The following is a 17,894-nucleotide window of genomic DNA, read 5'->3' on the forward strand; positions in this document are numbered from 1 at the left end:
TTAAACCTTGATACTCCTGGTACTGACTGAACACCAAGCATCTTTAACTGTCCCTAAATGTACCGAAAGTTGGCATCAAATGTCTAGTTGGAGTCATGATGTCATTCCTTATAAACTACAACATCACTATAACAAAGTGAGACAAGAAACGTGAGCAGTTACAGTAGATAATCAGACAGACTGGAAACAAAACATCAGTTTATCCAGATTATCAAACCAGTTCATTCGGAGGTCAAACTGTAAGTGAGCGCACCTGAAATGTCGTGACGATGCTCGATTGTTTGCTGGGTCAACGTTGTAGCAGGAAACAGGTCTGGAAACGTTTACTGACTCTGTTCTTTGACAGAATATTTCCTCATGGAAGACATGAAGGTATCATTAAATCAAAAAATATTTCTAAACTTTTATTATCACAGTACACTGCCCAGCCCTGTCTTATGGCGTAAATATTAATTTAGCAACGCATGAGTTGCAACACGAGAGTCAGACCCTGTGTGTGTGTGTGTGTGTGTGTGTGTGTTGCAGCCAGGTGCTGAACACTGTAGGCATTGCGTTTGTGTTCAGACACGTTTAATGGAGCTAAGAGTCGACTGGAGATGACTTAAGAGAAGAATGTAACCTGACAAGATCAGGCAGACTCAGTGTGGGAGTGTGTTTGTTTTTGATTCTCACATTTTGTTTTGTTCTGGTTTTAATGTTTTGTCGATTTGTGGTTCTGAGAGTGCAAGATAAATAGTCTGTTGGTGCTTATCAATACATAATCGAAGAGAAGCGGGACATCTGATAAAACTTTTTTTGGGGGGGTAAAAGATGAGACCAAACTTTTCTATGGATGTCAGTTTTGAGCCACGACAAAGGCCAAAACATGGCCTGTAGCAGACTACGTTAGCTTTGTTTTTAGCCTAGCCAACTGCCGGAAATGCCTTTTGTTATGTCGCATATCGTAAAATGGCGAGGACCACTGAAAAGATGAATGTCTAATCTTTACGATAAGCTCATAAGGAATCTTATCAGTATTTATTTTGAATTCACAACACAACCCGCTCTCAAGGTACTGAAATTTGGCACTGATTGATCAAACGTGGCCACAAGGCATGATTGGTCGTCCCTCGTGGAAACAAGATTCCAAACTACCGGCTGGTTAAGAGGAGTGAGAAGTCAGTGGTACAATGGCGGTATAAAACGGCGCAGTCGATTGAGAATCACTGCAACAACGAGAGGTCCTCGAGCATACAGTCATAAACATGCACAAAAAAATATTAGGCTGATGGGTCCAGTAGTATACGAAATAAGCTGCAGACGGACACACACACACACACACACACACACACACACACACACGACCAAACACATGATCTCCTCAAGGCTAACGCCTGGCCGAGATAACAATGGGCATTAAACAAGTAAAGCTCTGTTTACATTCGGTTTTTCTCACATAGCGTCTATCTTTAAGGTCTAAAAAATGTCTTGTCTACAATTCCTTCCTCATGAAACATTTGCAAAGCACCTTAAAAATCTGAAACTTGCATTTTTCTGGCACATCGCTACTTTTGAGTAGCTTTGGGATGAGTGAGACCATTGGCAGGAACGTGTGTCCCATCACCCACATGCTCGTGCATTAGACACAAACAAAACAGGGACCAACCCTTCAACATATTGCTCCGTAGTGCTGCTGGTGGTCAGAACCTCCACAGGGTACCTTTAATCTGCTGCTATAACAGCCTCCACTCTTCTGGTTTCAGGCTTTCCACCAGATTTTGGAACCTGGCTACAGGGATTTGCTCCCATTCAGCTACAAAAGCATTAGCGAGATCGACCACTTATGTCGGTCGATAAGGCCTGGCTCGTAGTCAGCGCTCCGGTCACCACTCATCCGAAAGGCGTTGGGGACGGGGTTGAGGTCAGAGCTTTTGTGCAGGGCAGTTAATTTCTTCCACACCAAACTGGGAAAACAATTTCTTTATGGACTTGGCTTCGTGCACAGAGGCATTGTGCCATGATGCCTCAAACTGTTGCCACAAAGTTGGAAGCACACCACGGTCTATAATATCACTGTACGCTGCCGCATTAAGATTTCCTTTTATTGGGACTAAGGGGTGGCCGCATAGTGTGTAAATAATCTGGTTTTTGTATAGAAGTATAGTGCAAATAAAACTTACCATGAGAAAACAGTTAAAAGTGCAAGATTTTTTGGATGATTTATTTTAAAAGTGACTTTTCCTTACTGGTTTTCTCCTACTGGTTTACTTATTCTTGTATGCAAACTAGTTTTTGTTTTCCGATACTGTAGAAAATGTTGAATAATATATGAAATGCAAATGATTAAACTAAAAAAAAAAAAAAAAAATCAGTCATCAACTCCACCGGATGGAAAAAGAAGAAGAAGAAGAGGAAAATAAAAAAGCTGCTCCAGTCGTTTATAATTTCCCTCCATTTTCCAAAGACACAACTCCTGAGAGACAGAGAACGAACTGTTCAGCCTCCTCCTAAACCCAGATTTTCCAGCTTCTCTCTCCTCCTCAGTGCTCATAATGCGGCCCTTTCACAAAACTCTCTGTGTGTGTGTGTGTGTGTGTGTGTGTGTGTGTGTGTGTGTGTTAATTCCTGTCGTTTTCTCTGCTCACAGCTCCCCAGGTTGTTCAACAAAGACTAGATTTTTGGTGTTTCGTATGTGCAGGTCCATCCTGCACCAGAACTACATCCATCACCATGACAACAACTCACTTAACTCTTTCTCTCTCTCTCTCTCTCTCCCTCTCTGTCTTTATATTGATCCAGTTATTGATTAACTGACCACTTCTTGACCAGTCAGTCTGTCTGTCTGTCAGGATGGAGCAAACTGTCTCCTCACACACACACACACAGAGTTGACCTTAGGAAACCTCCGTTATAACTAGTCAGCACTCAGTAGGTCGTCTTGTGATCTATGTGTACATGTATGTGTGTGTATGTGTGTGAGTGTGTGTGTGTGTGTGCGCGTGCGTGTGTGTGCATGCTTTGAAAGCCCCATGATGCCAAAGACGTCAACAGTTCCTCGGTTGCCGGGGAAACCAGTCATGTGGAATCACCAGAGAAGAGACAAGAGGAACCTACTTTCAAAAAATCAGCTGATTGTGACAACATTTATGCCAAGTTTTGACTCTGTTGCTGTTTTTAATTAGTGCTACACATCATCGCCGATGTCCGCAGATATTAATGATCTCTTATCATTACGGTCAGTCGGACTCTAGAGAAGCAGAGGCCAAAAAAAAAGTCGGATTGTTTAAAAACAGGAGGAAGAAGAGAGGAGAAGAGTTGAAGAAACCCAAAAAGGCAACACAGGAAGGGAGGGAGGGATGGGAGTCGATCAGCCTTGGGTCCCCCCCCCCCCGTTTGCTGAAATATAATAAAATGAAGTCTCGTGTAATTTAATTTGATGTAAACTCAATCTGGTGTAAGCCGACACACAAACGCACCGCCGCGAAACAGAACTGACATCACCCGGTGAGAAGCAGAGAGACAGAACGACGCCTCGCAACATCAGTTTAGGGACACTCTTGATCGATCAGGTTTCAATCTCTATCAGACAATCAACGGCTCAATGACTTGACAAGTAGGCACTTAGAAAACTGATCATACGATGGATAACGTGCATTAAACGGTGCTGTCATTACCCGCTGTTGTGCGAACCATTGAAAGACACAAACACTGCTGGGTAATTAAATCCCGCTTGCTTCTTACATACCAAACTTGTATGATGTAAAAAGCTTTCATATTTGTGTAATTTCCTCTGAAATTTTGGCTGCCGGCGTTTGATCAATGAAATCCATGTCTGTTTAATGGTGTTATGAGATTAAGATCAAGGCGAGAGCATCAACAGACTAATTTCACATCGTATTTAGTGAATGATCTGAGGTGGATGACACAAACAGGAAAAGGAACTTATACAACAAAGATTTAGTGGCTTTGTAAACATTATGATCCTACTTCAGCACATATTTATCTCATGAGAAGCAAAATATCATCATCATCATCACTGCTACATCATCAAAAAAAAAAAAGAAGACAAAACATACATAAGTGTACAGTTTCGTTTGTGCAATGGCTTTTATATGTATGGAAATGATACTGTGTTCTACTGTTTATAGCAGCTGTTTGTAGGTGTTTTTTTCTCAGTGATACACAATAGTTGCACCATCTTGCAGTTTTCCTTTGCTGTAATAGTTAACTCGTTTGAGATTTTTTTTTTTTTTTTAGGTGCCCGGTGGCTCTAGCTGCGTTCAATTACTGATGTCACCGGCGTTGACACAACACAAGGATGCTTTCATCGTCTACGTGGAAAACACACCGATGAACTAGAGTTAACGTCAGCTAACACCAAAATACGTTCTGACACGTTCTCGCCGAAAGAAACCTTCCTCATCAGGTGAGCAAGGCACTGGGCTGCCAGCTGTTTCCTATGTCATCCTTCCTGGGAAACAATTTTCAAACACACAACGTTTTTTTCACCTCCCACATCACAGAAAGATGAGAACATGGCCATTACCGTGGCAACCGACCACAGAACCCACACACAGACCCACCAGACTGGTTCTGATACACACACACACATCACACACACACACACACACACACACACACTCCCCTGCGGGTGTTATGAGGGGCTGAAAGGAAGAAAACAATTAAGCGTTTCTACATGTTGACAACACTTGTCAACGCAAAGAGTGTGAGAAAGAGTGTCCGTGTGGGAGTTTTAGAGAATAGGTAACTTGTGGCCTTCCTTAAAGTCAGCTGTTCCATTTTTCTTTTGTTACTCAGCAGCTGACGGGCTGAAGAAGCTGAAGAGATAATGGAGAAGGAGACAGCTGTCAAAACACGCCACACAGGTGCACATACACACACACACACACGGACACACACACATTGAACGGTGGAATGTGCTTGGTCAACAGCAGTGCATCAAGGCGGTATTAGCTTAGCTAACATTGAGCTAACTGCTAACAGATGGCAACAGCCCCGTTTCCCCTGCAGGGCAAACCAAGCGAGGTTAAACCAGATGAGGGATGAGCAGAGCTGAACCAAAAGAACCATTCCTGTTTTCTACCAAACCACTCCTGTTTAACACAATTTACAACGCAGGCTGAACTGTTTGAAGCCCCATTCGATGACCCATGTTATCAAAGAGTCAAGTTGTTTAAACAAGACACAAGGACATGAGACATTGGTCAGGCAGCGTTTCAAGTTGTTGCCAACTCTGCAGGCCTTTTTCTAACTGATCTAAACCCAGCAGGTCCATGTTAATCACCTGTATTCATTCCTGTCATGTGTTACAAGTAAATATACAATCCTCTGTGGGAATCGAAACAAGTCATCCTTTGGTCCCGGGTCTCAAATTTGGCAGCACCAGTCAAGTTCAACCAGGCTGGGACTTAAAGAGCTGTGTACAGTCTGGCTTTGGATCTCAGTTTTAGGCCAATACATAAAGAATACTCTGTGGTCTTCTCACATCAACCCTAGTTTAACCCGGTGAGACGTCTACACACGTTGCTAGAAATAGTACTAAGGCTGCAACTGCAACTGTTATATTAAATCAGTTCATTTGCAGATTATATTTGCAATTATAGTGAAAAACACTTTCCCAGAAACCGAGTTAACATCACCAGATGTCTTGTTTTGCCCAACTAACAGTCCAAAGACGCTGAAGGAAAGCAGCAAGTTCTCACATCTGAGAAGCTGGGACCAGATAATTGATCAGCATTTTTACTTGATAATTGACTGTTGACATTTAATCAATTATCACGACTGCTGACTGATTTTCTGTCAGATAATTGATTCATTGACAAACTGTTTCAGCACTATTTGAATCCTTGCAGCAGCTGATGTGTACACATGAACAGCTGGCTTATCGGTGAACTTTGTATTCCTTATTGAACATCACTTGTAATGATGGTGATTTATAAGTTTCCTCTCTGAACAACATCATCAGTTAAAAGGCTGTTGATCATTTTCTGTCAACCCAACAAATCAATTATTCAACACGTCATTTTTAGTGCTGGCAGGAGGAAGAGAAGGGTATAAAGGAAATTACAGCTCAGCACTCTACCGCTCTCACACGCACACACACACACACGCACATGCACATCAGCAGCAATTTTGGATTAAGTGTTTTACTTAAAGACACTATGATCAATGGCTGGCGCACGCTGCTATCTGACCTACAGAATCTTAAATCTTACAACATAACCACCTGTCTGAACTCATCTTGCAGCCTTGTTTGCAGTAAAAACCTCTCCCAACTTTCCTCTATTTCTACACAGTATTATGAAACACATCTAGGGAGGAGGTCATGCAGGAAGAGACGTTGACAGGAAAGGACAAAAACTGACAAATGACTTTTACATTACTTCGTTTTTTAGCGACCGTGTCCTGCTGTCATTCACACCCTCATAGAAAGTACATGATAATAAATATGAGACAGTCTGTGTGCATGTGGAGCAGAGAGAGATAAAACACGTGCTGTAAGTACTGACTGTTCTGTGTGGTTGCACATTGTTGAACGTAATCTCTTGCTGCTGAAATATACATCTTGTGATGTGAGATGCATGATGATACCTTATGATACTGTGGTGGTGGTGGCGGCGGTGATGGTGGTGATGATGATGGCGGTGGTGGTGGTGGTGGTGGTGGAACATCTGCGGAGATGTTCGGGCTTTAAGCTTCAGGTGATGTCATGTGCTGCGCAGTGTGATCTAAAACTGCCTGAGGTTGCTTATTTCTCATTATTTTAAGGGCTCTCTCTGTATTTAAAGGACTGTGCTGTTATTCATGAGTCTGTTTTATTAGAGGTTGTGTTTTATGGTCCTCGAATTGTCAACCTACACAACCACAACAGATATATTTGCAGCCAAATCTACTATATTTAATTTTTAGCAATTGTTCTCCCATTTTCCTGATGAACAAACATGAACACTGAGGCATGACAGAGCAGGTCTGCTGCAGCTTTCATGAAGGGGAGCGGCCATGATTCACCTCCCACACACACACACACACACACACATGCCCACATATTACTGGATTTCCTTTAAATACCAACTGACTTCTATATTACATAATCATACCAGCAGCTGACTGTCATAACAAAGCCCCAACACACGGGCGCTGCAGCTCTGAATACACTGCTAGTCCCTGTCCAAGTCCTCCATGTATTTATACAGCCTGCAGCCTGCATCAGCAGGGCTTAGTGCTGACACTTGATTCACAGGAGAGAAGAAATTCTGTTTCTGTTTGAAGTGGGAAATGCAATGGAAATGTTCCAGGTTTATTTATTAATTTGGTAAAGGAGGTGTCTGTGAAGATTCTCAGTCATGTAGGTCATGTTATCCAAAGATGGTGGAATCGAGGGCAACGGGACTCAGTTGTAGATACCTGAATACTTGATACTTGTAAAGAGAATAGCATCACAGTAAACATGATAAAAAAAACACCCCTGTTCACAAACATAGACCTTTTAGTTTCAATGACGGGAAATCTTAACGCTACAGACAACAAACAATGATATTTCAGACAATAGTGTTCTTCCAGGTTTGTGTCAACAGTTTGGGGAAGGGTCCTTTCCTGTGTCAACATGACAATGCTTCCTCTGCACAAAGCCAGGTCCATAAACAGTGTTTTCCCTATAATAGTACACGAGAACAAGAACCCCCGCCAGGCCAAAAAATAGTTTTTTAAATGCCAAAAATAATATCCGTTCATTTGGAAATCAATAGCGTTTGATAGCCTCTGAGCAGCGCTGTTTCGAAACGTAAGTCAATGTCTGTGTCGTTGCCTGGGAAACCGCAGGTAGCATAACTCCTTTTAAGGAATAGGGCAGAGCGAAAGCGAGTGAGTGGTTAAGCGAGAGAGCGCGCGTCAGAAAAATGACATTGAACGTGAGCGGAGCAGGGGAAAAGGTTAGCAGTAAGGCCGTATTCAGACCAAATCAGGCGGTGCTGCGTTCAGCCGCAGGGTCGGGCGGAGGTGTGCCAGGGTGTGGGCGTGTTTATTTGTCCTCCGGAACATAACCGCTGTGAAACAATCAGAAAATAACGTTTCATTGATCTGATTCACCACTGCTGCACTCTCTCTCTCTCTCTCTCCTTTTTTAAAATGAGTCGGGAAGCAGACAGCAAAGCGTAACTTTATCTTTAACGTTAGTTGTCAATCTGGCAGTAAACAGTACAGACTACAGTGTGTCAGGTCTGTTGTTTCACCAACTGCTGGAAAACTGAAGGGGGTTAGCTCCGAAGTTAGCAACAATGGGTTAGCCTAACCTGCTAATCACCTCGCCCCCCTCAACACCTTTAGGATGAACTGGAACACAGAACGGGAGCCAGACCTTTTTCATCTACCGTCAGTAGCCGACGTCATTTGTTCTTGAGGCTGAATGAGAGTAAATCCCTGCAGCCAGGTTCCAACATCTTGTGGAAAACCTTCCCAGAAGACTGGAGGCTGTTACAGCAGCAGATTAATGATCATGGTTTTGGAATCATATGTTCAATTATCACATAGGGGTGTACTGTTCTCCATGACCATGAGATGTACTGTACCTCTATACTTGACAAACTGATACTGTGAAACTGGTATTTATTGTTATATAATTTTGTCCGATTCTGAGTACAGAAGTGAATCAGAATTTCCCAAAAATGTTGAGGTGCACCATCGACACCGACGAACTAAGACCGCCTTGTGTTATGAAGCGTGTATGTTTGAATGTGAATGTGTGTAACCTAATCCAGAGTAAAACAAGGCAGCTGCACATGAGGTCTGAGTGTCACTTCAGAGAGAGAGAGCGAGAGAGAGAGAGAGAGAGAGAGAAAGGGAGAGAGAGAGAGACAGGAAGACCAAAAGGAAGAAAAAAAAAATACATTGAGAGGAAAAATTACCCCAAACCACCAAAGTAACTTGGCATGAAAGCACAAAAGACAGAAGAAAAGAAAAAAAGAGATGTACTGAAAACTGTCTGGGCAATTTTCCTGGCCTACTTCACCCTTCCAGCACAATCTTTAATGGTTTCTACATTATACTGTATCACACGCATGCACACACACACACACACACACGGCATGGTCCACAGAGAGTAAATGGAGCTAATTAGTTCCCTCGTGATCTCACTATTTATAAAGAAAAGAGAGACACAGTGAAAGATCACACTAAAGGAGAGAAGGAACAGACCGATCAAGACTCTAGGTTCACTTGCATGATGTCATACGTACACACATAAACACCCGTATGCATTTTACACACACACATACGCAGAGCTGATCCAAGAATGATTTTCCTCTGGATGTGTCTGGCCCACAGCAGAGAGCAACCGTACGTGTCTGTATGTGTAACTGTGTGTTTGTGTGTATGTTACCTCTGGTCCCGGTCGCCATGTCTGCCACTTTCTGAAAAGCATCCAGGAAAGCTCCGGTCACCAAGATGGTCGTCCTGAATCAATGACAAACACCACACACATATATTAACTAAATCCGTTAAATACACAAGAATTAATCTAAGTGACCTCTGACCCTCTGATTTATTCTGGATCTACTAGCTGTTTCCAGTCTATCAGCCTTGAACACTTCAGAGTTTCTCAATGGTTCCCGATCCATGGGAATGATACCTGGCCACAAAACATTTGCTACCAAACCCACAAGGAAACAATACGATGATTATCTTGTACCAAAAGCCATAGACACAGTGTTCACTAGGCTAAATACATTGCTGCTGTTGCTGCTAAAGTGAGAATATTTGTGTTAAAGACAAAATAAAGCAATATTGTTTCCACCAATGACAATTTCTTACTGACTACCACTGTTGTCAGTGGCAGTGCATCCTGATTGGTCACGCTTTTTAACAAAACACAATTGAATTTATTTGCAGGCGGGAAGCCAGAGAGGGATTGGGCGATTGGAATTGTCTTTTTCAGTAAATATATTTTATATTTTTATAACTGGAAATTCCACATTGGGAGATAACTGAGAAGAAGAAAAAATTAAAGGATAAAGCACAAAACAATAAGCACAATCAATACATGTGCTAGTATCATTGTAATTGTAATGATACCCATCCCCATTCTTGACTGGTATAAACACCAGAGAAGAAGAGTACATCCACATCAGTTATGATAAACTACAGTTACTCAATCACGTTTGCTAACTTTAACAGAATGGATGGAGGTTTACAATGTGAGTCATGTCAGTTTTGTTTAATTATAACTGACATTGCAAACCAAAACAAGCTAAAAACAAAAGATTTCACATTAGAAACACGCCTACATATGGTCTAAAAAAAAAAAAAAAAAAAAAAAAAAGACTTATTTTGGAAGCATAACTGGTGGAGCCACATGAGAGGCCGGTTGTCCTCAAAGGCCGGTGTTAGGAGTGCAACTGGAGACCCACTGACACACACACACACATAATCATCATCATCAATGGACCCTATTGTCTGTGTGTGTGTCCCATTACCAGTCAGGTCTATGTTTCTATAGCTGTGCACAAGCACGCATGTGCACACACACACACACACACACACACACACACACACACAGTCATTACCCCTGAAAACCTAACTAAGAAGATCAGATGACACTGCTGCCAAATAGTGTGTGTGTGTGTGTGTGTCTCTGTGCATGAGTGTGTCTGTCTGACCTCAATGGAAATTCTCTTTCATATCAAGACCAAAGACACACATACACACACCCATCCAATGCATCATCTTCTAAAGCAAAAGTTTGCATTGTGTGTAGAAGTGAAGAACAGCAATTTCCAGTTTTGACTGAAACAACTTCCTTCGGTGTGTGAGCCACAGTGACACTGAAACATCTGTTACATCTGGGGTAAAAACTAACATTAAATCCTGGTACAAGAAACATAAAATTAAACACACTCTTGTTGCTTGTTGAAGCTTCGTGTATAAACAGACGCGTTTGATCTGCCGTCCAACGAATCCTCGACTGCCTGAACGCTCTCTGGTGAAGTGATTCGGCAGGAACGCTCAGAGCTCAACAACATTCCTCAACAAGAAATAAAAACCTCACTGGAGTCTGACAGAAGCTCTGCAGAGTTAAAAAAAAATCAATCTGCCTCAATTAGCAGGGGAAATAAGACACTAAAGAGACGCTAATATCACCGATGGCTGACAGTCATCGACCGCTGAGCCCTCTACCATGGTGACATCGTGATTTAAAAGCTTCCCCACTCCCCCTAAGAAACACACCAATTCAAATCTACATGCCACACAGCAAACTACACCAAGTGGAGACTGACAAACACCAGAGACTGGAATTACAAAAAAAATGTATTTCTTACTTATTTCTTATTTATTTGTGGGGATTTCCCCGAGGATCAAGTTGAAGCTCAAAGTTATAATCAGGTGATCTGCTTAATGAGGTAAAAATAAGCGCAGGCTATATAGGGAGGGAAGAGTAAGGAAGGACCAGGTGAGGATGGGCTGTGAATGGGCTCAAAATGTGCAAAAAAGTCCAACACACACAAAAGTATAAAAGAAAATATATAAAAAATGAAAGTATCTTTGTAGGAGTAGCCCATAAGATCACCCCCCTCCCCAACAACGATATCATTATCATTGCCCAACCATAGCTAATACAGTCAAACAGCTGTTTAATGGGCCCCTCTTATAAGATGTAAATCTAGACTATGTTTCAAAGAACTTAAATGAAACAGAAAATTTATTGTGTTTACTGGAGGGAAAATACTAACATTTACTCATAATTTCATACATGTCATTTCATCCCGTAAAGGTCACGGCCACATTTGTGTTGCGTCCTGCGGGATCCTAACCCCGCCGCAGCCCTCTACACTGATCAACACAATTATGTCGTCTGAACCACAGCTAGCGTGTCAGGTGCATTTCAGTCTGAAGGCTTTAGACTTGTCTACGAGTTAACCAACCATCATGTGAAGTTAGGTTCTAGTCACAGACGCTCTTTGACAGAAACTAATTAATTCAATTTTTTCCTGCAAAATCTGTTTAGATTTGATTAAAGTGTCCCTTCAGCAGCGAAAAGTAAGAAACAGTGAGGCTGGGAGGTATGAAAGATGAAAGTACGCTGTATTTGTAAGATCCATGATTTTGATGGACTTCCAGATTCATGCAAATATAAAACTTATTAAAAAAAAAATTTGCATGGCTGTTACACTAAAAACTCTTGCCTCAAGCTGTAGCTGAGACTCACTGCTGCTGTCTTTACAGTTTAATATGGACGCATTGATTTAGAACAGCAAACAAACACAACTCATCGGTGTACATACTGTCTGGTTTATAAAAATTAATCCACCTCTTCCAGCCAATCAGAATTCAGAATTTCAGAATTTTCTAATGGGCTGCAGCGGGCAGAGTGATGCTTATCAATGTAAACTGGCCTACTGGGAAACACCGCCATTATACTGTTTTTATAGCGAGCCAGCTACAAGATCACTGTGTGTGTGTGTGTGTGTGTGTGTGTGTGTATATATACAATAAGTAGAAAGACCTTCTGAATGCTGAATTACCTTCCTCCTACTTTCTTACATTGAACAAAATAAGCCAAATTTAATAGCCAGGCGCAGCTCCTCGCCAGATGACACTACATTGCACTGCAAATGTCGAGTGGGACGACACTGCTGCATATTTTTGGCCGGAGCCCCGCGTGTCTGAGCCAACGCAGCATTTCCATTCAAATGAATGAGGGGGCTGCGTTCTCTACCTCTACTCTCCAATCTGAGCAGGACTCGAGTAAAAAAAAAAAAAAAAAAAAATCTCAAGCATGGCAGAATATGTCACTGTGGGAAATTAGAATATTAGTGATGATTTACATTCAGATGTAGTCTTTAGCATCCTAGTTAGGAATGTTGTACTACTAAATATCCAGTCATGTACGCTTGGTCTGAAACCGTCGTTACAGGTAAGAGACTTGACATGTAGGTTATTATTGGAGTGCAGGTGAAAATGCATCACTAATAATGTCGAGAGGTCAGAGTTCACTTGATTCCACCGGGCTTGTTTGTGTTGCGTTCCAACTGCTGGAGCTGATCGCAGCCACTCTAGTCAACGCTTCTGATTTCACCAGACGCACCGCAGCGTGCTTCGCAAGTGTCTCAGTAGCGGCTCTCTGCTCTGCTAAAAATAAGCACCTAGAAGACACATCAAGTTGCATAGAGCAGATCGAGCCAGGCAGGAAGTCACACACAGGAACGGCATAGAGCATCCGGTCAATTTTCAAAATAAAACACCCTGTGCAGACTCGTGATCGTATATCACATCACTACATCGGCATTACGTCATGACTGGTGGCACCAGGCAAGAAGACAACTGGTCAGAAGATATTTGTCACCATGGATGACGAGAGGTTCATCTTGGAAGTCTAAAACCATAAGGGGTGAGTCAGCATGAACCCTGTTTTAATGTTTAAATGAATGTCCATGTGCGTCTTACCTGAGCTGTGATTGTAGCTTCGCTCCTTTGGTTACAAAGTCCTCCCATGTAGGATAACTGGCCTGCAGAAAAACACAGAGAACATGAACACGGCATTAAACCTCCAGTAGCATCACACAGGTCCGACCACAACAAGACTCACTGAGTTTAACAGATCTTAACCTCAATGTTTCAACAATACGTATTTCCAACCGATAATCCTAAAGAGCTTATGACCTTAATGAAGGAGAAAGAGCTGTTATTAAGTAGTATAAGTAGTAAATCTTTCAGGTATTTCTCTGCACGGAGCTGGAATGTTTGGATATGATGCTAACAGAGCTGAAAGAGAGAGAGAGAAAATATGAAGCTTGTATTCATTATTAATCATCAATGATGCAACTAACTTTTTTTTTTTTTCCTCTGGCAATTATTTTCTTGATTACGTGATTAATCATTTGGTCAATAAAAACTGAAACTCCATCACAATTTCCTAGAGCTCTTGGTGATGTCATCAAATGTCTGGTTTTGTCCGACCAAAACCCAAAGATATTCAATTTATTATATAAGCAGCAAATTATCTTATTTGAGAAACTGGAGCTATCAAAGGTTTGACATTTTTGCTTGAAAAATGACTTAAACAAATCCGACTAATTGTACGTTGAGAAGCGGAGAGAGAGAGAGAGAGAGAATGAGTTACAGAGTATTACGGCTGCAGTATGAGTGTTCAACCCAGTGAGGATTAATAGACTGAACTGAAATGAATCTCATCTAAATGAAAATCAGAATGGAGAAAAGAGCACACAGGGGAATAAAAAGGCACAAAAGACAGAAAGAAAACATGGAGACATAAAGACACGAGAGAAAAGAAATCAGACAAAGGAACAAAGTTGATGAAGAACAATGAAGGATCAAGAGAGAAAGACAGAAGTCTGACGTTATATTTAGTTTCATGACTGTTGTTAATTCAGGTGGTGCTAAGAAACCAGTTCAGGGAAGATTAGCCTCTGGGGTCAAAGGTCAGCCTTTCTACTTCACAGCTTGGTCCGTGTTTTGATTTATCAATTAATACTTTAGTCAACAAAAAGACAACAAAAGATGTGCTTATTGTCTATTACAAGTTCTCAGAGTGCAAAGTGACGTCTTCATATTGCTTTCAAACCCAAAGACATTCAGTTTACAATGATAGAAAAACAGAGAAAATCAGCAAATGTCCATATTTAAGAAACTGAAAGCAGTCAAAGTTTGGTACTTTTGCTTTATAAATATCTTAAATGACTAGTCAACATGATAATTGACCAATCTATAAATCGACTAACTGTTGCTGCTCTATCCGTGACCTTTGCAGCCCATATTGAATGTAAGTTTCTGATCGTCTCTGAACGACAAAAGCAGCTCTGAACAGCTGACTGCTGGAGAGTGACTCGTGTTATTTCTGGCTGCTCTGGCTTTCACATGAGGACAGAGGCTGGGGACTCTTAGGCCGACCGTCCGCATAGAAAAAACGAAAGGAAAAAAAGGGGCCAAACACATGCGATTCATTGCTGATGTGAAGCAACTATGGTTGGTTTTCCATGAAACTGCAGCTATTTCTCTGAGCTCATCTCAACATTTCCATGTAAAAAGGAAAGGTCACCGTATCAATAAAAGACGACGAAGGTTGTACACAGTACGACACACGGTCACAGTCGCTGCTTCTTCTTCTTCTACTGTAGACAAAACATTCATAGCCTTGCTACGACTAACTATTACAGGCTTCAACTTCACCAAGCAAGACAAAAAATAGAGAATAAAAACAGCGGAAGAGTACGTGAACGTCCTCGACTCACAGCAAAAACACCACACGCTCCACATGGATAACAATAATTATGTACCAAACAAACAATTTCATTATTGATTCATCAGCCAATTATTTTCTTGACAATTCGTTCGGTTTGTAAAATGTCAGAAAACAGTGAAAAAATGACCTTCACAGTTTCTCAGAGCCCAAAGTGATGTCTTCAAATTTTCACACAACCCAGAAATACTCAGTTAACAATCACATAAGACAAAAAAGCTGCAGAGCTGGAACTAGGTCATGTTTGGCAGTGTTACCTAAAAAATTATATAAATCCTTAAATCATCAGAACAGCTGCAGATGATTTTTATGTTGACTGACTGATCGATTGATAAACTAGGGTTGCAACTAATGATTACTTTCATTATCGGTTAATAGACAGTCGCTTTGTCTATAATATGTCTGAAAATACTGAAAAACTGTCTTAGAACTCAAGGTGACGTCTTCAAATGTCTCGTTTTATCCAAAAACAAGCTGTGACCGTATGGACGGTACGAACCCCTGTGGTTTGGCGGATAGAGGGGGGGTGTGTCTTCTCTCCCCTCTACCACTATACGAAGGAAAAAAAAGAGGCGCTATGCCAGGCGATATGCTGTGAGAAGGCTCATGACGCCCCCCATAATGACTATGAGGACAGTGACTGACCCCCTGTGCTCGCCGCCCCTGTCCTCATACGGGCCAGCTCGCACAGGTCCCTCATTTGTGGTGAGAAATACACTAAATATACACACACACACACACACTAACACACACACAGAGAGAGGACAGTGGGGGTGTGTCTCCGTCTTCGTTCAACTCCGCTCGGGAGACAAGCGAAGACGAACACAACGGAGACACAACGTCAGCCGCTGTGAATATCACACAGCCGGCGACGGTGGTGCATTCACAGACCTTGCTGCCTCCTGTAACTTTCACCCCTTTCACAAAAAAAAAAATACAAAAAAGAAAACAGTTGCGGTGATGACAGTAATGAGCTCGACCCCGCGGTAGGCATCACATGACCATGGTATTGCAGTATGACACAAAAACTTCAAATCCACACATCTGAGAAGCTGCGACAAGCAAATATTTGACATTTTTCCTTAACAATTGACTTATCATTGCAGCTCTATAATCAACAAATCCTTTCAGCTCTAAACCTCATCACATTTTTAAAGGTAGTTGATGGAAATTTCAATAATCTGTCATAAAACTTGTGTAATATTTTCATGGAAAAATACTGTAACTAATGAGAATAATTAGTTACAACAAAATCTACTTTGCTGATATCACCAGTAAAGCACAACATGCCTGAAAGCTGTTCAAAACCTCTATAAAAACAAAAAAAAATGCTATAAATACTTTCATCTGCAGAGAAAAATATCTTCCTGACATTTAACACTTCATTTAAAGGGTAAACAACTGTTTCTATTGCTGCATTTTATAAACAGCAGCTGATTGATTATGTAATCTAAGGCTGGTTCATGCTGCAGGCTCTGACCTTGGGTTACATCTGTGACCAACAGCTGCTGGTGTGGTGCTCTGGTTATTGAATTAAAATGAAGGAAAGCCCTGCTGGGACACAGGCCTGAATCCCACTTTCTCTCTCTCTCTCTCTATTTTCTTGCACCCAGTCACCCTGTCTGTCCTCTGTCTCTGCTGCCGGTCCACCAGAGAGAGGATAATACCGATTTAACCCCTAACACCACACCATTAGCCTCTTAGCTCCAGACCGCTAAAGCTGTTAGCCGGCCCCCTGCTTTACAGCTAGCCAGGCATGCACTCCGCATGGGGCCGACAGGTTTACTAGCAGCAGGGATTTAGCGCTGCATGATGAAATACTGCAGGTGATCGGGCTGCATGCCTCTGTGAACGACTAACAGTGAGCCTAGGATAAACGGAAGACGAGGAAAATGAAAAGGAAAGGATTGCGCTCCAGAAATGTTATTGATCCCTGTAGGAAAAATAGGTTGCGGGTGGAGCAAATGTACTGAGATTTAGGAGGAAAAAAGAACATGAACTCCCGAGTTAAGTTTAACACATTCAGGGTAAAAGTCATTTTACAGCATTTGTAAGGAATGTAGTATGTTTGGAGCTGAAAGTATCACTTGTTAATGCTGATATTGAGTGATGGTACATTTACAGATACGACAACAATTCACAATATACTGTAATCTTTCCAAAGTCCAATCCATCCAAATAAATGCGTGCAAAAATTGTCTCCTGTACAGAATATATCTACCTTTACCTGCATGGAATCAAACCTCTTGTACCTCACAGCTCTCCCACTAGTATCTTATTACACTTCTGTACATCTCTGTCCACATATTCTTTACTGGTTCACAAGAGGTGTAACGCTACGTGTTTTGAACAGTCCGACACAAGACATCCAAGTCCAGTAGACATCTTTCTTCTGTCAAAAACAGCTTAGGTTTACATCTTAGCATGTGCACAACATCAATTCAAAGTCGGTCAGCTGTTGTCTGTTAGCAAAAACCACGCCGGGCACATTAGCTCCTGAATCTATGGCTCATATGACACAAATGAGAAGCATTTGGGAGCGTTATGATCTCCCGTTAAGTCCGAGCGACAATGGATAAAGAGCATTACTGACAGGGCACAAAATTAGCACCGGCCACCTGCCGAATGCTGGTAAAATGCAAGTACA

The 17,894-nt window shown here is 41.7% G+C and overlaps 1 protein-coding gene across 2 annotated transcripts in view; it reads right to left on the reverse strand.

Annotated features, from left to right (window-relative positions):
* The window catches only part of mtss1 (MTSS I-BAR domain containing 1), a 63,965-nt gene that overhangs the window by 30,221 nt on the left and 15,850 nt on the right, over positions 1-17,894 (reverse strand). For both annotated transcript variants that reach the window (XM_044348889.1, XM_044348890.1), the window contains exons 2-3: positions 13,435-13,496; positions 9,374-9,447 (exon numbers count right to left, since the gene is read on the reverse strand). In XM_044348889.1, coding sequence (XP_044204824.1) covers positions 9,374-9,447; positions 13,435-13,496 — 136 coding nt within the window. The remainder of the gene's footprint in view (positions 1-9,373; positions 9,448-13,434; positions 13,497-17,894) is intronic.

The sequence above is a fragment of the Thunnus albacares genome, chromosome 4 (genome assembly GCF_914725855.1).
Source record: "Thunnus albacares chromosome 4, fThuAlb1.1, whole genome shotgun sequence".
Classification (NCBI taxonomy): domain Eukaryota; kingdom Metazoa; phylum Chordata; class Actinopteri; order Scombriformes; family Scombridae; genus Thunnus; species Thunnus albacares.